The 17019-nt window shown below is 36.4% G+C and overlaps 1 protein-coding gene across 1 annotated transcript in view; it reads left to right on the top strand.

Annotated features, from left to right (window-relative positions):
* Positions 1–17019, top strand: part of LOC145689306 (glutamate receptor-like) — a 114296-nt gene that overhangs the window by 30338 nt on the left and 66939 nt on the right. The window contains exon 3 of the mRNA XM_081763447.1: positions 8443–8543. Coding sequence (XP_081619573.1) covers positions 8443–8543 — 101 coding nt within the window. The remainder of the gene's footprint in view (positions 1–8442; positions 8544–17019) is intronic.

Genomic DNA, 17019 nt, shown 5'->3' with positions numbered 1-17019 from the left:
GTGAGGAATGGATCGAAATAATCAAACTGTGGGGCGGGAGGAGTATATGTGCAGTGGTTGCCGATTGCAGTCATCCACAATGTGACTCTGTGTCACATGTTTCAGTGTCACAGTAATTAACTAAATTTGAGAAGACGGGGACATTCGTGAACATACATCGTAGCGGTTCAAACTCGCGGAACCTTTTTCCTTCCCCATTTTGAACCGGTACATGAAAATGCCATTTTCTCCATGTTTGCCTGCGCCGATTTTGAAAATTCCTTCACTAATCGATTTCTCTCGTCGAGTACTACAAGAAACAGTTAAAATCTCGCGGGCCCTTTTTTCTTCCCCATTTTGAACTGATACATGAAAATGCGATTTTCTTCATGCTTGCCTGCGCCGATTTTGACAATTCTTCACTAGTCGATTTCTCTCGTCGAGTACTACAAGAATCAGTTAAAATCTCGCGGTTCTTTTTCATTCCCCATTTTGAACCGGAACATAAAAACGAGATTTTCTCTATGTTTGCCTGCGCCGATTTTGAAAATTCCTTCACTAATCGATTTCTCTCAACGAGTACTACAAGAATCAGTTAAAATCTCGCGGAACCTTTTTCCTTCCCCATTTTGAACCGGTACATGAAAATGCCATTTTCTCCATGTTTGCCTGCGCCGATTTTGAAAATTCCTTCACTAATCGATTTCTCTCGTCGAGTACTACAAGAAACAGTTAAAATCTCGCGGGCCCTTTTTTCTTCCCCATTTTGAACTGATACATGAAAATGCCATTTTCTTCATGCTTGCCTGCGCCGATTTTGACAATTCTTCACTAGTCAATTTCTCTCGTCGAGTACTACAAGAATCAGTTAAAATCTCGCGGTTCTTTTTCATTCCCCATTTTGAACTGGTACATGAAAATGCGATTTTCTCTATGTTTGCCTGCGCCGATTTTGAAAATTCCTTCACTAATCGATTTCTCTCGACGAGTACTACAAGAATCAGTTAAAACCTCGCGGAACCTTTTTCCTTCTCCATTTTGAACCGGTACATGAAAATGCCATTTTCTCCATGTTTGCCTGTGCCGATTTTGAAAATTCCTTCACTAATCGATTTCTCTTGTCGAGTACTACAAGAAACAGTTAAAATCTCGCGGGCCCTTTTTTCTTCCCCATTTTGAACTGATACATGAAAATGCGATTTTCTTCATGCTTGCCTGCGCCGATTTTGACAATTCCTTCACTAGTCGATTTCTCTCGTCGAGTATTACAAGAATCAGTTAAAATCTTGCGGCCCTTTTTTCTTCTCCACTTTGAACCGGAACATGAAAATGAGATTTTCTCTATGTTTGCCTGCGCCGATTTTGAAAATTCCTTCACTAATCGATTTCTCTCGACGAGTACTACAAGAATCAGTTAAAATCTCGCGGAACCTTTTTCCTTCCCCATTTTGAACCGGTACATGAAAATGCCATTTTCTCCATGTTTGCCTGCGCCGATTTTGAAAATTCCTTCACTAATCGATTTCTCTCGTCGTGTACAAGAATCAATTAAAATCTCGCGGTCGTCTTTTCTTCCCCATTTTGAACCGGTACATGAAAATGCGATTTTCTGCATGTTTACCTGCGCCGATTTTGAAAATTCTTTCAGTAATTTATTTCTGTTGTCGAGTACTATAAGAATCAGTTAAAATCTCGCGGGCCCTTTTTTCTTCCCCAAGCCAATATTTTTGTATATTTTGAATGTATTCAAGTATGGAACAAAAGTATTATATAATTCCCTTAGTAGGTTTCTCAACTTCATATTTTTCAACTTAAATTTTATTTATTTTAATTATTTATTTTCTTGTGACTCAATATTTAATTGCAATCGTTCATTGGGGAGAAGGGTGGCCATTCTCAAATATATAAATATAGTATTCTTAAAATTTATGTGTTCTCGTACTATTAGTTTCTTCCACTAGACCTGGAAATTGAAAAATTAATACCTGGAAAACCTGGAAAATTCAGGGAAATAGAGTTCCATATTTATGTATGAACACTGCTATTTACAATGTTTTTTTCGAATAGGGAGAACTGTACAAAAGGGTGTTTTGGGAATGGTATAACAATAGGTTTCTGGGAGTGTTGTTCGAAATGAAATCTTTAAGTTTTACGTCCCACTATTATGTGGCTAAAGATAACGGGGTGTTGTTCGCAGTGTTGAATTCAGACATTTACACCCGGGGGGGAATGTCAATTGCTCGGGGGAGGGTTATTTTTCTGTATTTTTTTCAAGAAAGCAGCATATTTAACAATTCCATTCACATACACATCTTACCTAATATTGAGACTAATTGCTGATAAATATTCAATGAGATTATAATTTTAATGATTTCATTTAAAACATTAAATAAAGACTGGCAAAAATAGTTTACACTAAACTTTAACTGCTATTTACAGTAACTATTTTTATTATTTCCTATATTCAGTAATTACTGTTTGTTACTAATGTAAAAATTTTTAAAAAGATTTAAATTAACTGAAATATTTTTTCTCCTAAAACAAACATACTTAGGAATATCTTAATAAAAAGTTATCATTCTTTCTCACACTTCTGATTCTAAATCAAACATATTAGCCTTGGTTTCTTCACTGCATATACATCAATAGTTTAGTTGACGAAATCTTCAGTAGGATTAGTGCCGTGTCGTGGAAAATAAGCGCTTGGCGCGAGAGTATACGACGGCATCCCCGTATATATGAGTGAGGTCGACAGACCAGCCGCCAAAGGTGGGAAAATTTTAAAAAGTAAACCCTGCATTTCCTTGATTTTGAGCACTTTTCATTACTTTTTTCCTTTCATTTTATATACGTCCACATGTATTTCATTCCTCTGTTTTTCTTTCCTTCTTTTCTTTTCTTTTTCCCTCCCGAATTTTTCACCCCTTACTTCGGCGCCCGGGGCCGTCGCCCCGCTTGCCCCTCCCCCATGGAACGGCACTGAGCAGGATCTTGGCCACCTTCAATAGCAATCTTTCACTTCTATACTATTATCATATTGATAATTTCTATATAAGTCTCTAATCAAGGAGGGATAACTGTTCCTCCCTGATCCCTCTAAATGACGCCCACTGAATCTCACCCTTTAACTGAATTATTTTTAATTAAAGAAAGATGTGTTTACTTTAACAATCGTAAAACACATTTACGTCTGTTACTTCCGATGCGAGAAATGGGATTTAGGCGCCCTATTTAAATAATGTAGGAACTGTATATTTTCAAGAACTGAAGTCTGCTGGAATGAGAGATTATATGGAATGATCGAAAGATCTTCCCTATCTTTCCTTTCGTATCTCAACCTGTGCTAGTGCTACCTACTAATATATAATATAGGGCGAGAGTATAGTACCTACTAAAATACAAACCTTTCTTCAACAGTTAACAATTTCATGTTCTGCCAAACTCAGTCATAGCGTTAAGAAATACAAGTTTTATTCACTATTTGGTATTCTATCTTAGATGTTACATGTTAACATTTATATAGAATGGGTCTGCGTCATTTATATGTATATTGAGAGATCGGATTTCGTCTGCACGTACACGGACAGAAAAGCAAATAATTGGGTGAAGTAATTTCTACATTTTGTGACTGAAATTTTGAGAGTTTCTCCGGGGGGGAATGAATTTTCTTCGGGGGGGAGATTCCCCCCGGGCTACCCCCTGAATTCAACCCTGGTTGTTCGGTGGGGGTCAATGTTGCCAATTTTGGGTAAAGTCGCTAAATAAGGGGAATTCGACCTCAACGATAGCGTAGGTTGACCATAAAATTTTCAGTTAAAAACGGGACAGGTTCTTGCAACCCTAGACTTTTAGATCTACCTTTGTTCTTATCAGTGCCTTGATATCAGATTTCCTCCTCTCTCTCTTTGTTACAGGGCGGGTACTTATGAAAAAGGAAAGACACGTTGAAATTTGTTCAACACACAACCAACTGCTAAAACCTCTGCTGCCTTTCGAGCAGTACTGCGAACTATAGAGTATGTTTAATATAGGGAATTTCAGTTCAATTTTTGCCTCTTTGTTATTATTAATTATTAATACTTTTAAAAGGAGTAAAGATACTGGGTTTGTTATTTACTTCTTTCATTTACATAGAACGGGACGAATACTACTTTTTCCATCTACTGATGGGACGGCCGGGACACGCCACTAAAACGGGACTGTCCCGGTCAAAACGGGACGTATGGTCGCCCTACGATAGCGACAAAAAATATTTTTTTCCGATTGGAGACTTTTTTGGGTGATTTTTAAATGACGATTTACCTACTTACACATTTAGCGACTTTTTGCTCCAAACAAAATGTTCATCTGTAGAGAAGCATTATTAGTTCAAAACAGTTTTTACGTTCTTTTTTTCTGTTTGTTTGTTTTAATCAGCGCAACTGATGAAGAGTTTGGAAATACATCATACTCACTGCCCCACAATCCTGCATTGTTATGTTACCCTTGCCCTCTAACGAAGAACAACTACAAACTTGATGTCCTTTAGTTCGCAGAGTTTCCGTTGAGAAACACACGTAATACATTATTACCGATAGCAACAAGATTAGCTATAGATTGCGTGAATAAAGGCGAAGAAGATGTTTGTTATATTTGTCCTTTGGGGTCTTTTAATTATTCTGCACTTTTTCTTTTACAAAAAAATTGCTTAACGTAAGTACTGTAGTGTTAATTATTTCGGAACTATTTTGACCACAATATGAACAAAAGTACCCGAAACAACCTGAAATGATCCCTGAATTAAAGGATTGGTTGCGCCCTATTTACAAAGATGTGAGTAGAACCAGCGGCGCAAATCTGTCTTCAACATTGGGGGGGGGGGGGGGGGTAAGACCGTTACCATACTTTTTTTGGCGATGTCCAAAATACTTATGAAGTTGAAAAACAATGTTGTGGAGGATCAGAGTTGTCTTCAGCGTTGGGAGGCTGCAGATTTGAGGCTTATTCTGGGGGCATCTATTTTATCTCACGTTCCTTTGTAGCAATCGGACAAAAATAATCAAATTTCTCCCAAAAAACACATTTCAAATCGGATTATTGGGGAGAAGTCCCCCTCAGTTCCAAGATTGGAGGGGACATGTATCCGTCATCCCCCCCCCCACGGATTTGCGCCAGTGAGTAGAACATATTGTTTAGTTTACATCTACAACTTTAAAACAATGCTTATAGACAATGAATTTCTCTATTATTTTTTATAGCGACTTTTCACCCAAAATTGGAGACGTCATATCCCGTTTCGCAAACTTATTGCCAACATTTTGGAAACTGGTTGCGAAGAGAGCTACAATGGATGAGTCGAGTTATTTCGTCGCTTCCGCTGTGAACCTAAGTACAAGATTCCAAAGAGATTAAGAAAAAATGAAATGAAACCTTTGAGTTTTACGTCCCACAGTTATGCCGGTTAGGCTAAAGGAGACGCTGATGATAAGCAATGAATGAAATGGTGGAGTGAAGAAAGTGGAAGGAAACGGGAGAACCCCGAGGAAACCCACGCACAAGGTGTTTGTCCATCACAAAGTTCATTTGACGGGGGCTGGGATCGAACCCGGGACCCCAAGTACCGGAGGTGAACGCTCTACCACTGAGCCACCGCAGCTCTTAAGAGATTAAGAGTCACAAACATAGTCACTTTCAATTTTGTAATATATATAGGTCTATATATTGCATCACTGACTAATAACTAAAATCCTTGGATTGTATATATAAAAGTCGCCCCCTGCCCGTAAAAAGCTTCATTCGAACTCGGAATCGAACAATTGCATCTGTAAAAAAATTCTGATTTGATTTTAACGTTCCTTTCAGCAGCAAGGCTGTATGAGACGTGGACCTACAGATTAACGTGGAATCCGAACCACATAAGCTCCGGCCGGGAATCGAAAAAATGAAATGAAATCTTTGAGTTTTATGTCCTACGGTTATGCCGGTTAGGCTAATGGAGACGGTGATGAGTAATGAATTAAATAGTGGAATGAAGAAAGTGGGAGGAAACGGGAGAACCCCGAGAAAACCCACGCACACGGTGTTTGTCCACCACAAGGTTCACTTGGCGGGGCTGGGATCGAACCCGGGACCCCAAGCACCAGAGGTGAACCTTCTACCACTGAGCCACCGCGGCCCCCGGCCGGGAATCGAACCCGGGTGTCCCACGCCAAAGGCGTGTTCACTAACCACTTAGCCACGAGGGAGCTCATCTATAAGGCAGTGTAAGCAAACAAAAAAACGCACACTGGATGTTTGCGCAACTGAGGATCAAAACATTCTCAATGGAGTATGAGAAATAGTTAACGCCAATCAAAGTGTGCTTTTGCTTATTTATTACTTCGTTAATACTTAATTCCTTCTAGAAATAGTAAAACTATACTATGAAGAAACACTAATAAACTAATAACAATTACGTTGTATTTCTTACCACACCACGACCATTTTTACCACCCATAGAATTTGAACCTAGTACTATACTGCATTAGTCACGCCGTAACGAAAGATGAACACCTGGCACTCGTAGCTGTTGAAGCTGTTTTGTAGCTACCTGTATATCACGCGGCCTGCGTTGGTACTCCTCAACATAAATACCTCACAGCCCACAGCCAGGAAACATCACAGACAGAAGACAGGGGCACAAGCAGTGCCTGACACTTCACGAACTCTAAACCCGCCAAGACTCAACTCAACATGACCTTCAATTACGTTCTAGAAACCAAACCAATGCTAAGGCACAAACTTACCAACTTCCTATATGAAAACACAAGAACAAAAATCTAACTTTTTTGGTTCCAAAGTGATGACATAACAATAATACTAAAAAGGTTTTAATTTTCAGTAACCCAAACATTAATTAACTAGGGAACATAACAAAGCAAAAATAAATAAAAATAAAAATAAATTAAATTAAAAAATAAAAATCTGACAAGTAAACTCTCCCTGACTACTTTTTTTTTTAAAAAATTTCAGTGAGGCTGTAAAATATGTCAGTATCTTCGTAAAATATATATATTTCAATGTAAACAAGTTCTTTAAACAAAAGAAAGCTTTGTAGTAGAGCGCTTACCTCTGACGCGTTAGGTCCCTGGTTCGATTCCTGCTGCCGACAAATAGCCTTTTGGTGAACACTGTAGGTGTGGTTATTCTTAAGACTTTCCAGTTTCCTTACATTTTCTTGATTCCACCATTATCATGTATCTCATTGTCACCTTCTCTCTTACATTGATGTACAATCATGGGGCTTTAAACTAAAAGCGAAAAAAAAAAATTGCAAATATCCTAGTAAAAATGAGTTTTCTAGACTACACAAGTGGCCCCGCGTAGGGTAGTCGCTAGCGCTCTCGCCTTCGGTGCGAACGGTTCCGGGTTCGATCCCGGGGGAGAACTCGGTCGAAAAAGTATCAAAAGATTTTAAGTCCAGCCATCCTGAATGAGGTTTCCTTGGGTTTTCCTCATTCACAGCAGGCAAATGCCGGAGTGGTACCTAACATATAGGTCCCAGGCCGTTTTCTTCCTTCCCCAATCCTTTCTTCCCTTCCTTTCCCCGGATAGTGTACTCGCCGAGGAAAGTCATCCCTCATATGGGGTAACAAGGCCATTGATGCCGAAAGCCCAGAAATCTAAATCCTAAATCTTCACTACACAAGGAAATTTCCGCGCTGAAAACGGTTTATTAGCAATTATGTTAAGCAGTCCTGTAGTAAATCTGCACCAAGTAATAAATCGTCACATATAAAATGGAATGAATAAACACATAACATTCATTTTGCTACCTTGAAACATAATATGTTTCAAAACATTAATATTCAAAGTTTTTTCAAAATTCAGATTCACCCATTCCATTCTCCTCAATCATTTACGAGTTACAATAGTAAGAATTGTAGTCATAAACTACATTACTTACTTAGTACTATATTAAAGCAAGTTACACTAAAAGAATATATAATTAATGGAATATTTAACTAAAGTAATAGTTAACTATTGTACTTACCCAGGCTTTTGTTTCCTTCCTCTCTTCTGTTCCGTTTGTAAACAACCTCGTTTCGCAAGCAAAAGACGGTAGTTCAATGACGTCAGCCATGGCGAAAGAAAGAGTGTCTATAGGCGGTCTGGATCTTACACACAGATGGACGTATATAACGTATAGCTGAAGTATTTAACATACGTATACGTATGTAAAATACGGAAAATTGTTAGATGTCAGACATCCTGCAGCGACATGATGTAACATCTAAGCGGGTAAAAGGCAGTACCTCTGTAGTATATGGATAAAGTACGCTCCGTACAGATTTCCTTAGTAAACATAACGAATCCTTGTATTTGTACAATATACCGCTGTCCGGATAATGGATTTTTCTCAGTGCACCAATATCAAATTTTATATCTCTTGTACATTTATAATAAAGAAGCCAGAACTATGCTAATTCGTACATTATTCCACAGGATTCTCCAATGGTAACCATTGAACTCACTAATGGAATATACAAGCTAGGAGGATATGCTGGAGATCTATGGCTAGAATTGGAAAATCAACTAAATTTCTCGTGAGTATTTTAAAAATGAATTTCATCTTGTAAATACTGACTTTATTTGTTACGACTAAACAATAATGTACTCATATTACTCGTTTTAAGAATAGAGAAATAGAATTGTTCACATCCAATAATACTTAGATTATACACTGATACTGAAATTTGAGAGACATTTCTTAAAATAAAATTCCTTTCAAGCTGTTTCATGTCGTTAGTTTGAGTTATAATACAAGTGAAACTAAGAGAATCTCGTTAAGATTTAAAAAGTAAAACTGAGTTAACTTCCGAACCATGCAAATTCGATACAGAAACCGGAAATACTGGATCTATAACTTCCGTCTGCAATAGAGGGATAAGTCTGATAGAAATTTATTCTTGAGACGCTGAAACTATTAGAGATAACCTTTTCTCACAACCTCCTAACATTTGTGTTCTGTCAAGATAAATATTGAAACCATAAGTAGTCGTAGATTTCTACAAATTTAGCCCATATCGAAACATCAAATAGGTCGTAAAAAACGAGAGATCCAATTCTTGTTTGAATACTGCATCTCCATGTACGTACAAAAGTGAATCTTATAGAAATTCGGGTTCAGTTTCGTTCCTAAATGTGGAATGTAAGCAGTCACCGGAAACCACTCATTTACCACAAGGATTTGAAACAGTGGGCTCCCACAGTACATGAACTACATGTTAGCAGAAATATCCAACTATGAACTCTTTCTCAGAAAATGGTCCGGACTCAAACATTACAGCTTCGTAACGACTGACATTGAATTTGTAGTTTGACTTGTTACCAGTCATGACCCCTTTTTTGTATCAATATAAGATAAATGTTTCTTACGATTTTTTTAAAAAAATTTTCATTCTTTTTGACATACCTTTCCATTTACATCTTTTGAGTTGACCGCTACTGCCCGGTCCACGGAGTTACCCACTTATCCCGAGGGCTTCAAACAGTGGGCCACCATGTACATGGACCACATGCCAACAGCAATATGCAGATACGAACCGTTTCTGAGAGAATAGCTTATGATCAGAATTTGTGGACAAATCGTATAGAGAAGTTATAATCTTGTTCTATCTTTAAATTATAAAAAGTGTACATAAAACAGGAAATGGGTAAAATAAATAAAATGTGTGTGTGGGGGGGGGGGGTCTGACAATTAAAGTATTCTCCTTTGTTTTTCTGTGAAAAGATACCGATGGGAAATTTTTACGCATGTTTTGTTGAAACTAATTATAAAGTATTAATAAAATTATCAAACAAAATATTTTTACTAGAAACAGGCACTTTCGTATTTATTATGTTGGCCATCCACTAATTGCTGGATAGCTGGGTGAGCCATCTGCTCCTGCACATTCACACACATAACTTTGAACAGTCTGCTGAAATTTTACACACATCTAGTGTTAGGGTTACACATGATACAAGACGAGGAATTATCTTCATGGCAAAATGCTATATGTGAGTTCTTCCAATTGAAACATATTCATTGTTCGAGACGAGAAATCACTTAAGCTACCTATTTTGCAACGAGAACAATCTCAACTTTTGTCTCGTGAGCATTCCTGATTACTGCATCATTATTTTTGTTCGTTAAGTGAATACTGACATTGCTGGCATCATACTTCAGCTAATTTTCCAACTTGATGTCAAGCTTTTTCACATCCAAATTAGCCAAATTACAAGAAAATTGAAAACAGTTAAGTTCATTATTAGTGTACTGAAATAATTAAATATGTACAACTAAGTAACTTAATACTATCTTACGAGAGGAATTATTTAAATTAGCTGAACATTTTTAGCGAGACCAAATTTCATTAAAGGCGTAAAATGGATATTGCTGTTGACAAGCACCGTGTGTGGGAGCTTTTTCGTAGTTCTCACGTTTCCTTCCAGTTTTTTTTTTCATTCCATCACTATCAGCCGTCTCATTGACTATTGACTTGAGTTATACTGACTTATATTTATATTAACTCTTACTACTGTGTTCACTTATGTCTATGTTACCTATTGCTACTATAATAATCAGTTACCGTTTCCTTTAAAACATAAAGAACAATTATTCCCCAACGCAAATTTAAAAGTTATTTCTAAACTACACTAATCACTAATTAAATTAAATGTACCATATACTACAATCCATAAAGTTGTAAGATGTCCCATTTAATTTGCGGAGTTAAAAACAAGAGCACAATCACACACTCCCAATGAAATAGGACAACATTCATAGTTCATGGCACTTTACTTTTCATGAGAAAATTGCAAACAGAGTTGTTTAAGTAATTCTCTCTCTCTCTCTCTCTCTCTCTCTCTCTCCCTCTCTCTCTTCTCGTGACAATAGCTAAAGTTCAATTATATGCATCACTACCACACTCACATTTGTATGATTTGTGAAAACGCCTCTTCTTTTCACTCCTCTGTTACTTGACGACTGAAGTAAAGAACTAGTAAGTGTGGACATTTGTAACTACTATTGAGATAGTCTGGTGGTGATTCGACAAGAAACCAACTATTTGCCGACAACAATACGAGAAGATAGAAGCGATGCAGAAGTATGTTTATCATGTAAAGATATAGAAATTCTGTGTCATATATTCAATGCTATTGAATGTAGTTGCAGTATTTATGCAACTACAAACGCAAACCGCTCTCTGGAGAGGAAAGTTTTACTTTTACTAGAATCCTACTCTACTATACAAAATCTATTCTTTTGAGGTTGGAAAATAAATAGGTAGTTACGTAACCATGCTGTCCATAACAACAACCGCGCATGGTATATTATTCACAAATGTCAAGGTTTGATCATTATCGATTCTATACCTGTAAATATAGGTAAGAATTTATCTTCATACTTTTGGTCCTTCGCTAACATTAAATAAATCCTGCCAGTTTCTAACCGACTTACCAACAAAAGGATGAGTTCCTCAAGTTCTAATTTCACGGTCACTTTTACTTTCTAATCAGTCGGGTACTAGGACAAGAGGGCCATACATTCCATTTGCACCACGCCCATAACCACAAATGAGAAAGGAGATTTAATTTTTTAAAAAAATAGATCAATTCACATGCGCGTAAAATGCGCCGTATAGTTTGTTTCTGGCTTTAACGTCGAGTTACCAGCGCTTTCATATAGTGGGACAAAATATTGCCCGTTTTACAGCGTTGCTAAATATAAGTTTACAGCGTCCGTATAGTCCGGGCTTTAAAGGTAGAAAAAATAGATTTTTGTTATCAATTCAGTATTTCTATAATATATGTTATCTTGAATCTTATTACTGTATTCGTTAGAGAACTGGTAAAAATCTGTTATTGTCATTTCAACATTTACCGCTATAGCGCAGAAACTGTAATAGAAAGTAATAAACGGTTTTCGAATATGGTTACAATGTCGCAGATGTAGATTCTATTTCCTCTCCTAACGCTCTATCCGAAGCGGAAGTGGTAGAAAATCATTTGCTGTTTTATCATTGAAAAATGAAATGAAATGATTTTTAAAGTTGTATCCGGAAGATTATTGCTAAACATATAAACGAAACGAAATATTAGTTATGCCTGTACTCATAAACTTCAAGCACTTCCCAAATAAAATTAGGACTTTTTAGGAAACGAAACAATCAGAAAAACCCCTCCTAAAGTACTTTTCTAAATCCGCTACTGATAATTTGTATAAATTGGTATTCAAGGTTGTGTCCGGAAAATTATTGCTAAATCACTTCACAGCTACAGTATAACAGAAATGTGGAAGTACGGTTTGACGGACATATTGGAAAACGTACGCTTTGACGGATAAATAGAAAAACGGGCAAGTTTAACTTTTGCGCTAGAAGCTAGAGTACTAAAAGCTCTTAGAAATGAAACACGGATGACAAACTAAAATGATCTAGGGAAGAAAAAAGATGTCGATAACTCAAAAGTTAAAATAAAGCTAAATAGCCTCTAAAATTAGCCTCAAATACTACATTCTTCATGTTAGCTTTAATTCGTAAAACATGTGCTCCATCCATCTTGATGGTGAATTTCAGAGCGAAATATCACATTCAGGTCATGGAATTCTTATCTAACTATAGAATATACTATAAGAAAGCTATTTAGATAGAAAAATCATGAAGTTGAAAAAAGCCAAAATTCCCAAAATTCTCGTTTTTTTTTCCAAAAAAGCCGGCTTTTTATGTGAAAAAAAAACATCGATTCAAAAAAGCCGGCTTTTTTGCATCTACGTTTAACTAAGCTTCAAGAAGGAAATTAGTAAAATCATGAAATTCTTGTTTATTTCAAAGAGGGAAAAAAGTATTGCTTTTCAGATAATTTAATTAAAAGAAACAGAGATGGCTGAGATTACTGAGAACCGTTAAATGTGCACAAAAGATAGCTTCCTGTTACAATGAGTTTTGTTTGGATGACATACGTATTTCAAAAATAACTATGTGTTTATGAAGTTTAAATATAATATGTCATAATTCATGACTAAATTAAAATTAGCATATTCTCAACTCACATATCACATATTTAGAAAGTTTGGTTATACTAAAATATTTCCCAATTTAACTAATTTTTGGTAAATGTAGTGATATCTGTTAATGAAAAGTTTAATGTTAGTTGCCGTTGTTTTTAGCAGTGATTAAGTATATTTATCAATCAGAACTTCTCTAAATTTATGAATAAAAATAAACAAATAAAAGTGATTTGCTATTTCCCTAGTCCCTGTGATTGTAGCAGCACTTATAATGCAACCCTGCAATCTATCTCACATAGTAACATGGTCTCAGGAAAATCGAGATTCTGGAACATTCCATTATTTTAGTTAGTTTCAACATATAATAATTTTTATGAATGAGAAATTATACCGCAGAAGTTGGGGACGAAGTGTAGAATTTAATGAACGTGTAGCAACTCCTCAATGGTGCAAGCGAAACGTGCTGTAAATATTTTATTTTTAGTTAATGGAACAATTATTTATTTCTGAATACAAGGAAGAATATTACAGTGTGTTTTTGCCGTACTGTAGAACTATAAAAAATTCTTGCGTTATTGTTAAATATTTTTAGGTATAATTTTAGAAGGGTTTAGCTGATTTACCCACAGTTTACGTTTTTGTTTAGCTCTTTTTTCTGAAGTCATCTGTTCGCAACTCTGTGTAGCTTCTATTACTAAGGAACGCGACAATAGGTCTATAAACCATAAAGTTAGTGCCGGTGGTGCGTTTGCTTTGTTTAAAAGTTAATAAATAAAATGAAGCATTATGTTCATTTTATGACCGTTGACCTTCTGATTTCATTGAAAATTCCGGTAGGACGAAGCACATCAAAATGTCATTATAGTTCTTAGTCATACATTAGGTGAATGGTTCACTTATTATCTTAATTTTTAAAATAAAATCATCGAAATATTCTTGGGATGGTTTCGGCTTTGGTAAGCAGACAGAGAATCATAAAACATACGTATTCTCAAAAGAAAAAAAAAATATTGAGAGCTTTTAAATTAGTTAAGAATTTCATTGAAGCTCTTGCCGATGGTTAAAAACTGTGCAAGCTTATATTAATTTGTACGCGTAGTTGCGTTTCTTTATTCTATAAGATTTACAGAAATAAAAAGATACTACGAATTCTATAACAATATATGAAATACAGTTAATGTGTGACATGCCACTTAGGCATAATTGCCAACACTAGTGATGTATTGATCCCAGCTGAAGAGGATGGATGGCTTCAGTGTAGAAACTCTTGGGCTGTTGACGGCCCCATTGTTCCACGTCAGTCTTCACTTCCTTGTCACCAGTGAACCATTGACTTTTGTAATTATTGAGTTGAGTTGATTTAAAGTTTAACGTCACTTTTAGCAGCGAGGATATATGAGACTGGATCTACTGATTAAAGTGGAATCCGAAACACATGAGCTCCCACTGGGAACCAAATCCTGGTCTCCCACGCCGACTTCTTTAAGGGGACAAATACAGTATATCGGAGTTATATGAAGAGATATCGTGGGAGACACATAGGATGACAATTGTTGTGACAAGTACTTGATATTTTTGTATCCCGCCTCATAACATTGACATTAATGAAATATGGGCAACCGATGGGACATTTTTCACCGTGCACCTCCCCCACCCTGCAATATGAAGCTTACACAACTACGCGACGAAATTGGATAAGAGCTACTAGTTGCACTAACCAGGAGGAGTTAATAATGCATCCGATCGCGCTACACAAGTTTTTAGAGGAAACAATACACTTCCCTCACTTTGATTAGATCGAACACAGCTACAATGTATCTTTTTCACTTAGGCAATTCTTATACTGTAGCGATAAAAAATATAAGATCACGCTTACAAAAACATGCTTTTCGACTGTTATAACCACAGTCAGTGGCGTATTTTTTTTTTGGGGGGGGGGCTTCCGGGCTAAAGCCAACCCCAAAATCTTACTTACTATAGTAAAGTTTATGAAATATCTTGCAGAATTCTCACATTTTCAGGCAAAGACCTTCCCCCCGAAAGTTAGCAAAGCTCCCCCCGAAACAAAATCGTAAATACGCCACTGACCGCAGTTATTGTTTTATTGAAAATACAATTACACATTCTGAAAGAACGAGTCATTTTACATAAAAAAAACAAGGTTTTGAAGTGATTTTGGTGGTTTCTTCGACTTTAAGCGAGACTATTTACTTTTGGATAATTTTGCCGATAATGAAGAAAGTCATGCCTCATGAGCTCAAGTCAAGGATTAGTATCAAACCAAATACTCGATACTTAAATAAGAAGGTGTGAGAAAATAGAAAAACATTCATTTTCTGGTAAGAATCTATCAGTGTGTAAGTAATCCAACTTAATTTGATTTTTAAAGCTTAAAATCTATTCCAAAAAATCTGATTTTCACTAGTTACTAGTTTTTACTAGTAGCCGATAAAACTGCTATTTGTCGTAAAATTTCATAAACTTTATGGCCCTATCAATACCGTATTTTGCGGACTATAAGACACAATGTTTTACTCGAAACATTGCCTCCAAAATTCAGGTGCGTCTTATACTCGAAATTAATATAAAAATGTCCAGTGTTTGATTTAAAATTTGCGTAAGTCATATTTGATGCAACGGGAAACGTATCTCAATCTGGCAACATTGGATTCTACTGACAGTAGCAGTGCACCGATGCGATGAACAGAGTTGCTGGGATTCACAAGCTTTTAACACTGTCGCTCTCTCATTTTAACAAAATCTAATAATAAAAATGATAAAAAATGTTACGTTATTTTTTAAAAAAAATGCTTAAAAATTAAGATGCTTTTTATAGTTCGTAGCGTCTTTTAGTCCGTTACACAAAATCGCAGGCCAACGCATGGGCAGTCGATTTACACTTACATTTACGTGCTACAACTGTTCGATCGGACACAGGGCAGTGTTTCTTTTAAAATGGAGAATATCAATTAATGAATTAGCAGATCATTGGTTTGAGAAAAGGTGGCAAAATCAGAGATGACTGACATCTTGACAGAGGCGCCGGAACCGGGGGGGGGGGGGGCAGGTAAGGAGGGCAACTGCCCCTCCTCCTGAAATGTTCATGGAGGGCAGGATACTCGTTTTGCCCCTCCACTTTTAGACTGTGTAAACATCACACAACAGTGATTATATGCATTTTTTAAATGATAATGTGAAGAAAATTATCTGTTCAAGATTCATCTTTCTCTTTGAAATAGGAGACCGAGCGCTTTTGCTGACCTTATGTTAGAAAGAAAGATTTAGATAAAAGAATTGAAAAAATCTATGTTCATTGGTGTAATTCTCAAAACACTCCAATTTTTTTAGAATTGTTATTTAAGTAATCGAAGGTCTGCAATATGAAACGAATCATTGAGCGAGATTTTAAAGTTTAAAAAAAATAATAGTTTAAATGCGTAACAGGACATTTAAATATATTTTCTATAAACTTACTTTATTCTTACAAACAATATGCAGAGTGCAGTAAGTTTTATAGTGAGGAAAAATGTTGGCTTTTTAAGCACTAATGAATGACAGTCCAGGGGTGCAAATAACTAATCGTCTGGGGCGAGTGGTTTATTGGTGCGGGCGAGTATTTAATATCATACCGAAGGTAAGTAAATGTTTTCTATTGTGGGATGTGGGCTAGTAGCTTTTTTCTTGCGCTACTAAAATTTTGTTGCTTATTTGCATCCCTGATTTAGGACGTTCTTGCTTGAAGAAGAGACAGGACGGGGATACGTTTACAAACTCCAGCAATGATACTTCCGACAGGAATGTATGCAGGGGGATCCTACGGTGAAGACCTCCCTCGAAATCCCGACTTTTCTGTATATTTAATTAATATAATCTATCCTCGTTTTGGATTTTGACCCTAGAAAACATTTGGAGCCCTTCCGAAATAAATTCCTGCCTACAAGAGAATTTACGACGAAAAAGCGTTTTCGTGAGCGGGGTTTCGCGTGTTCCAAGTCCCGTTCTTCTATGAAAACATTTACTGTGAACCT

Source organism: Thermobia domestica, chromosome 7, assembly GCF_964235325.1.
Source record: "Thermobia domestica chromosome 7, izTheDome1.hap1.1, whole genome shotgun sequence".
In the NCBI taxonomy this organism is placed as follows: Eukaryota; Metazoa; Arthropoda; class Insecta; order Zygentoma; family Lepismatidae; genus Thermobia; species Thermobia domestica.
The sequence above is the reverse complement of the archived record's forward strand: the minus strand, read 5'-3'. Positions and strand labels throughout refer to the sequence as shown.